Source organism: Octodon degus, unplaced genomic scaffold (assembly GCF_000260255.1).
Source record: "Octodon degus isolate 3935 unplaced genomic scaffold, OctDeg1.0 scaffold00098, whole genome shotgun sequence".
NCBI lineage: Eukaryota > Metazoa > Chordata > Mammalia > Rodentia > Octodontidae > Octodon > Octodon degus.
Window position 1 is genome coordinate 9,724,973 of NW_004524674.1, and position 8,769 is coordinate 9,733,741.

The window sequence follows — 8,769 nt, forward strand, 5'->3', positions numbered from 1 at the left end:
GAAAGAAATGCTACAGTGCAGTGCTATGGGAGGGCTCAGTGCAAAAATAGAGCATTTCTGACATGGTAGAAACTTCTGTTGAAATCTGCTGGAGCCTGTGTTAAGCACCATCTATACAAGTGTCAGTGAGACTTAGTCACTGTCTTCCTGGAACTCCCGGTCGAGCAAGAAAAGAAATGAACAAAATCACCTGGCTTTCTGGCACATGCTGTAACCCCAGTGACTCAGGAAGTGAAGGCAGGAAGGTCACAAATTCAAGGCCATCCTGGGAAAGTAGGTGAGTACCTGTCTTAAAATTGAGAAACAAAAAGAACTGGAGATACAGCTCTGTGATAAGAGTGCTTATCTAACATTCACAAGGCTGTGGGTTCAGCCCTCAATGCAGCAAAAAAAGTAAAAACGAAATGAAAAATCACAGGATATTGGAGAAGTGCACAGGCTTTGGAAATGCAGAGGTGGGAGAGCTAACCCAGTACAGAGCAGAAGAATGGCTGGGGAAGGCTTGAGAGGAGAGCAAGGCTGGGGACCAAGAGCCAGACAGAAAAGCACCCACAAAGGCCAAGGAGATAGCTCAGCAGTCTAATCCAGGTTCAATCCCCTGTACCACATGCCATGCAGTCCCCACCCTGAGTGTGCCAAGCTGGCCCCCAAGACCAGGCGTGCTGGTACACCCTGTAATCCCAGCGCTAGGGACATAATGAGACCCTGTACCAAATATATAAAAATTAAAATTAAAAAAAAAGAAAAAGACCCACAAGGGAGGTGATCTTGGTAGGGAACCATGTGGGAGGATCTAAAGGTGACAGCTCACAGAATAAATTGGGACACTGAAAGTACTTTAAATCACAGAAGCACATAGTGTGGGTGGCAGAGGTGGAAGATGAGGCTAAAAAGATATGTATTAAACCTTGCAGAAGGAATTTGGATGTCACCTCAGATACCAGTTACCTATGATATATAACATTTTTAAGCTTAACAGCTACAATGACAATTGTTTATTTGTTCAGAATTATGGGAGTAAACAAATAGGGCTAATCTCGCTGGCCTGTTTTTTTTTTTTTTTTTTTGTATTTAGTACGGGGTCTACAGGGTCTCACTATACAGGTCAGACTCATAGAGATCCTCCTGCTTTCAGCCTCCCAAGCACTGGGATTACAGGCTTGCGCCAGCCCACCATCCCCAGTCTCAGTTGCCATCTCAGTATGCCCTGGGGGCAGGGGCGGCACAGCACACCAGGGATCATACCTGGTCCCTGCATCTGTCTAAGCAGGCCCTTTAATCTGCTAAACTATCTGGCCAGCCCTCGGGCTGTTCTTCTGAAGGCTGCTTATAGAACTACAGTTGTCTGATGGCTCAACCAGAGCTGGGGAGTCTAAAATGGTCTCACTCATAGCTAGGTGCACTGGTACACATCAGTAATTTTAGCAGTCTGGTAGGCTTAGTCAGAGAGATTTCCATCTTGCACAATGTTTTGACTTAGCAAAACCCTGTCTCAGAGTAAAGAAAAAAATTAAAAATGGCTGGGGATGTAGCTCAGTATGAAGGCCCTGGGTTCAATCCTCATTACTGTTAATAATGCCAGTGGTGACTGATAATGTCTCACACATATGTCTGACACTTGATGCTAGTTATTGGCTGGATAATATCTCTCAAAAGGCTAGTCTGGTCCTCCTCCTGTGGTCGCAGTAGCCCAAGACAATGAGAAAAGAAATTGAAAGTCCTTTAGAGGCTTAAACTCAGAAGTCCCACTGTGTCATTTCTGCTACATCCTCTAGGACAAAACAAGTTCCAAGGCCAGCTCTGACAGATTCAGCAAAGAATCTGTGGTCATTTTCAACCTATCACACTCTAGATAATCTTCGCCTGATCCACAGTGGGTGACTACAGAGAGGATCAGTGTAATGGATTTCTAACTGGTAGTCAATTTATTACATCCAGCTGAATTGAACTAGCATGGTTCTGGGTGTGGGAGGCCCACCTAAGGAACGTTGCAAGTGGCATGAAAGGTAGAAAAAGAGAAATTGTTGGAATGCTGTTAGGGATGTTGTTTGGAGAAGCAGTTGGAAGCCGTTGGCTCTTGTGGGCTTTTCTGCTGGGTGACCTTATCATGCTGACTTTCCTGATGAACTTGACTGTTCTTGTGGAAGGAGGAGCTGAGATCTTTGTTGTTGCTGAGAATGGCTACAGTTCAATTTGGAGGAGCTCTGGGCCTCATCTTGAGCATCAATTCCTGTCTCAGGAGGGGAAGATGGTATACTACTCAGCCTTATGGAGAAGCTTGTTGTGTTGGCTTTCCTTTTTTTTTTTTTTTTTTTGCAGTACCGAGGATTGAACTCAGGACCTTGTGCTTGCCAGGCAAGTGCTTAATTCTACTGAGCTATCTCCCCAGCCCCCTGACTTTCCTGATGGGAACACAGCTTTTCCCATCACTGGAGGAGCTCCAGACCTTTCTGTTGCTAAGGACGGCTGCTGAACCCTTGGGGGAGCTCTGCTTCTTACCTTGAGTGTTGCTTCCTGGCTCCAGTTCAGATCCCTCATCCTGCTACCACAGGTCCTTCATCCTGCTGGCAGACTTTCTAGCTTCTACCACTGACCTTTGGGCCCTTCCAGCACAGATATATGAGTCGGGCCTCCATGAGGGGCCTCCATGAGACTTTGTCATGGGCTCTAGGCCTCCAACTGGACTTGTGGGAGGTATTGTTATGATCTCTAGGTCTTCAACTGGACTCATGCATGATATTGGGATCTGGGTCCTCAGCTGGATTCTTGGACCTTTAGTGTATGGACAGACTTCCTGTACTCCTTGTACATGATTCTTTGGGTGATTCATTATAAAATAATACTATAAAATGTGTACTATATTATATTGGTCCCCTTGCAAAAACCCCAAACCATGATAGGGAGATTTTTATTTTTAGGATATTTAGCAGGTAAAATTGAGGAATCTTGGGGATTGTTCTCAAACAAGGAAGAAAAGTTACAAATATTCCTCCTTGATTTGTCTGATTGACAAATAGTGTGCTCAGCATTTAAAGAAAGAAGAGGAGGAACAGGTTTAGGAGAAAGATGATGTTTCCAATGTGAGTCATGTCAAGAGAGGTGTCTCTTCGCCAGCCAGGTGGAGACAGGTGGATATGCAGGTATGACTCAGAAAGTTCTCTGGCTACAGACACCAGCTTGGGAGCAGCAGATGCTGCAAGCCTAAGGCATCTGTCTCTCAAGAGGGCTCCATCCCACAAGAGGGACACTTCAGGGTGGGAATCTAGTAAATCAGCCTATAGCTGTACTGTGCCTAGCCCAGTGTCCCAGCACAGAGCAATTGGTCTATCCTAATTATAGGGAAGAGGGGTAAATTTGTAGCCAGAGCCCTTAGCACTGAACTAATATCAGTGTTGCCAGAGGTACAGGAGTAGAGCTCAGCTCCTTCCAGGAAATATATCTCCCCATAACAGGCCACTAACTCAGAATAAAATGAGTGCATCATCAAGGAGAAAGCATTGACAAGGAATGGTTCAAAGATCCCTCCCTGGGGTGGAACACAGATCCAGTGGCCAGCACTGACACTCTTGCAAAGGCAAACTTCTCCAGCCACCTCCATTCTGCTCAGGTCCCCAAGTTTCAGAAACTCCATGAGTCTTCATTTATGGCACCTGGGGAGATCTGCCACAAGAAGGGCCACATAGTAGGATGCAAAAGCAATATTGGTTAGGACCTCATTCATTCATTCACCCGCTCACTCATTCACCCATTCAACAAATATTGCAGAACCCAGCATTGTCCACCAGGAATACAGAAATGAATAGACTTCAGTCTGGAAGCAGTGTCACTGTAGCTGTAAAATCTCTGTCTTGTAGTTGCTGTTAGTTTTGGAAACTTTCTTCCATTGGGTGTAAGAAGGTGCTGAGGGGTCACTTGGCTGTTGTGCTGGGTTGTTATAGTTTGATGAAAGAACGAATGTAAGGAAGAGGGAAGTAGGGTACTGGAGAAGCGTCCACAGGAGGGATCTCTGGCTGGAATCAGGACCTCCCTTTTCTGGGGGAACAATTATTAAAAGATGACATTTACCAAGCACTTTCTCCCGGCTACTAGGCACACTGCTTTCCTTAGATTACAGAGATTCTTCAGACAGCGTGATCTTGGGTACATTCTTCCTCTTCTCTGGACCTTACCAATACACTGTCACATTAAGAAAGCCATACAGGAGAGGCCGAGAGTCTGGCTCAGTGGCACAGAGCCTGCCTGGCAAGTGCAAGGTCTTGACCTGAGTTCGATATAAGGAGCTCTCCATTGTCTCCCCGGAAAACTTCCGGCGAGCGGAACTTAAGGTTTGGAAACCGCCAAGGACGCCCGGAGGTTTTTCTCCGATACACCTCCCCTAGCGACGCGCGGCCGGTTGCTAGGGGCCGAGGCGCGGGAATCAGTGAAGGCTGCGGATGCCTTCTGCTCCGCGCCGGAGTGGGACTCCCCGCTAGACCCACAACTCACAGGGAGGTATGGAGCTCCGGATGGTAAAAAGGGGTGCCGCGGAGAAGTGGGATAGTTCGTGCCCCCTAGGCCGCAGCCATCACCTGCCCAAAGCAGCCAGGGGGTTTCAGAGGGTCAGCGTGGGCTGGGGGGCCCAAGGTTTCCACCCTGGGGAAGACCACCTCGCTCACAGACATCAAACCAGAGGCTTTGGCGGTTTACATAATGGCCAGGAAGCATTTGTGATCTAAAGAGCCAGGAAGGCAAAACGACATACACTTGTCCCCAGCCTTGGAAGTTCTGACGTAGGTAGAACTACAGCAAAATAAGAATAAATGAATAAGTAAAAAGGTCTGGGATGTAGGTCAAAGGGAAGGCCCTATCAGCGTTGTCGATACTGTGGCACGTGTGCCACAGCTCCAAAAGGTTCGCCATCCCTGCTGGGTTCAGTCTGCAGCACTACGCTAAAATAAATAAGGAAATTGCCTTTTTCTCAGAATCAGTAAACTCTGAAGTAAGCAGTAAATTCTGAAGATTTTTGATTAGCATAAGTAAAATAAAAATGTTTAATGATGAAATTAAATATATTTTGCATATTTAAAAAGATGTAGTGGGGGGCCGGGGAGATGGCTCAGTGGAATAAGCGCTTGCCTGGCAAGGGCAAGGGCCTGAATTCAATCCCTGGTTCCACCAAAAAAGAACCCAAAAAACAAAATAAAAAGATGTAGTGGACTGGAGAGACAGCTCAGTGGCATAAGCACTTGCCTGGCATGTACAAGGTCATGAGATTGATCCCTGGGTACTGAAAAAAAAAAAAAGTATAATTGACAGTACAGTACACTTTCATTGTTGGAAATGTGAATTATAGAGCTTTGGAATTGTGTAAACTATTGCTTTCTTTGTAAAAGAAAACCTATACTTAACAATATTTATAATTAAATTGAGTCCTTATTTACTGTGTAAATCTCTTTTCAGTGCAAACATTTACTTAGAGAAGAGATTAACTTGAGCGTCTTTTCACTAATTACAGAGATTAGGAAGTGGCTGCCTGCGCTATTTTTTCAAAGGATAAACATTACAAGTCATTAAATATGGCAACTCACCAGGAAGATCCTATTGGTTTGAGGGTAATTCTAAAAGTTATTTTTTCCCTAAAATATACCATTAATACTCTTTACTTAGGAAGTATAGCTCTCAGAATATGCCAGCTAAGAACCCAATCAGTTTTAAGCACAGCCAGTCCATTTATAGCACCTGCAATTTCCAATGACCTAGATCTAAGGATAGCATCTGTTTTTATAGTTTGATGGCAGTGTTGAGAAGTGGGTTAGGTTGGCAGATAGGAAGCCTTACATTCTCTATCCATAAACACAACATCCCAAGTATCTTGAAACTACCCTGAAACTTTTCCTGTTAGCACATCTTGTGACCTATTGTAGAGAATCCTAGCATGTTTGAATTGGGATGTTAGAGTCACTACTTTACAGCAAATATTTTTGTTGTACTGCGCAACCCACTTGTGGTACAATGATAAATAAAGCCTTTTTCCTTATGAAGCATATAGTCTACTAAAAATCACTTAGACTCTGAAGCATATAGTCTACTGAAAATCACTTAGAGTCTTGTGTCCTAGTTATTTTTTAGTGTTAGGGATTGAACCCAGGCCTCATACATGCTAGGTGAGTACTCTGCCATTGAGCTACATCCTCAGCCCTTTTTAACACAGGGTCTTCTTAAGTTGTCCATGCTAGTCTCAAGCTTGTGTTCCTTCTGACTCAGCCTACTGAGTAGCTGAGGAGGACGAGACCCAGAGAACAGACTAGAGCCACTTGGGGACATCCACAGAGATGAGGCAGAGCTGGGGCCGAGCCCAAACTCTTGATGCTACAACCACTGTTTCTGCCACTGCCTTGTTCTTCTGTACTACTTAGCTATTACTGTCGGGAGGTCAGTTCTGACAACTCAGAATTCTGATGGAAAACTTTTTTAGTGATCATGATATGACTGAGAATGTTTATGTGGCTAATTTTTTTTTTTTTTTTTTTTTGTGGAACCGGGAATTGAACTCAGGTCCTTGCACTTGCCAGGGAAGTGCTTATCCCACTGAGCCATCCCCTGGCCCCTAATAGAAAGAGTCAGGACAGGGGCGCGAACTGGCGACCTCACGCCCCAGAGCCCAGCACGGAGACCGCCGCGCTAGGTCGCCGCCTTATGTGGCTAATTTTAGCTGCTGTTCTCCCTGTAGACAGGTCTTCCTAGAACTAGGCTTCTTTAGTCCATAAGCAATCAACTTTACGGAGAACCCCAGGAGAAATGGGGACTAGGCACTTTCACTGCCCCGTTTACTTCCTGCAGCCCTCTGGCATCTCACAGAATCACTAGCTGTAGAGGACACAGGACCTAAAGTGGCCGAGATTGGGCCCTGTCAGTTTCCTTCAGGGTCAGCAAATTGTTAGGCTGGCCCATATTTTCAGGTGTCTCTCTTTTTCTCTCTGTTTCACCACAAACTAGGTTCTCAGGTGTTAATTAGGAACTTAGGAAATGTTTCCTAAGATGGATGATTGTCTTTGAATGTATAATTTATTTTCTTTCTTTTTCTAGCCTTGTTATTGATGGGGACAATGTAAGTAAATCTAGGAAACAATCATTTTGTATTCTAATATGTATCATTTAGTATTAACACGATTTTAATTTCTAGGTCAGTGGTTCTCAAATTTTTTTGCCCTAAGGACTCCTTTTCTTTCTTTCTTTCTTTCTTTCTTTCTTTCTTTCTTTCTTTCTTTCTTTCTTTCTTTCTTTCTTTCTTTCTTTCTTTCTTTCTTTCTTTCTTTCTTTTTTTTTTTTTGGCGGGGGCAGTACTGGGGATTAAATTCAGAACTGTGTTCTTGCCAGGCAGGTGCTTGAACCACTGAGCTATCTCCTCGGCCCTCCTTTTCATTTTTCAAAAGTGACTAAGGCTTCTACAGTTGTTTTGTTCATGTAGGTTATAGATTTGGATCAAATTCAAATTCCTGCTTTGCTGCCTCTTATTGACAATGAAAGTGAGAAATTTTAAATTATTTACCTATTTTAATGTCTATAATAATAAACCTATTGCATGTTAAGTACTATAATTGTATGATAAATAAACTTTACAAGCAACTTAGCAGTAATTATAATGTATTTTTCTAAGCTCTTACTTTTTTGGCATGAACAGAGGACAACAGATTCTCTTAGCAGCTGCTACTGTCCAGCTGTTGCGTTTTATGTTTCAGGTTGAGAAATCAGGCCTCCCACAGAAATACAGTTGGAAAAGGGAAGAACTGGGACTCCCTGAAGACTCAGGAATCCCTCCGGGCCCTTAGGCTGTACTTTGAGAGCTGCTGGTCTATGTCATTACCCTTACTGTATCATTTAGTGTCATTATCTCCGGCTTCTCATTCTTATTAGAGAGTAATCTCATGATCTGGGTAAGCTGAGTTAGAGAAGTGCCACGATAAAATTATTTAATACAATCCAGCAAGCAAGGAAGGGCTAATGTATTGTTATTTATTTTTAATTCCATGCTCTTGGTATTTATTTTATTGTGATGAAGTAGATATGCCATAAAACTTGCTACTGGTGACATTTAGTGCATAGATAGTGGTGTGTAGTTGACACCAGCTGTCGAGTTCCAGGACACTTTCACCACCTCAAAAGGAAACTGCCGGTTCAGTAGCGAAGTACTCCCCCCACTCTCACCTCACCTTTGCTGTTGGCCACACCAATCTGCCTTCTGTCACTATACATTTGTGAACTGTGTAGAGATTTCCTATAAGCGGAGTTACACATTACGTAGCCTTTTGTATCTGGCTTTTTCAAATGTGGTCCTGGGGGTTGAACCCAGGGCTTTCACACTGAACTACATCCCCAGTGCTTTTTAGTTTCTGATCTGACACAGGCTATCACTAAGTTGTCCCAGCAGGGCTCAAACTTGCAATCCTTCTGCCTCATCTTCCCTGAGCGCTGGGATTACAGGTGTGTGTCACCATACCTGGCTGATAGCTTATAGCATGAAATTTATGAGCTTCACCCATGCTGTAGACATGCACTTACGGGGGGTTGTGCTTCTTGGTTGTTACAAACAGTATTCTTAAGAACACTTATGTGCCAGGTTTTATTTAAGCAACTGTTTTTTGGCTATAGCTCCATGAATGAAATGGCTAGATCTTAGAGTAATTTTCTGTTTAATTTACTGAGGAATTTCATAGTACTACTTTTACATTTTTAAAAATTTATTTTTAACTAATACATAAAAACAAAACTTGTGGATTTGATTGACCTTGT

The 8,769-nt window shown here is 43.7% G+C and overlaps 1 protein-coding gene across 9 annotated transcripts in view; it reads left to right on the forward strand.

The window, feature by feature from the left end:
- Positions 1 to 4,404: 4,404 nt before the first annotated feature.
- Positions 4,405 to 8,769, forward strand: part of Wdr31 (WD repeat domain 31) — a 19,418-nt gene continuing 15,053 nt past the window's right edge. For 2 of the 9 annotated variants that reach the window (XM_004638485.2, XM_023723343.1), the window contains exon 1: positions 4,411 to 4,487. Coding sequence is in view for 2 of the 9 variants with exons in the window: in XM_023723342.1 (XP_023579110.1) it covers positions 5,556 to 5,591 (36 nt within the window). In the remaining 7 variants the exon portion in view is untranslated. Of the gene's footprint in view, positions 4,488 to 5,519; positions 5,592 to 7,737; positions 7,914 to 8,769 lie in introns of those variants that run through there. The other 7 variants (XM_023723340.1, XM_023723344.1, XM_023723345.1 and 4 more) reach the window with 6 other exon arrangements.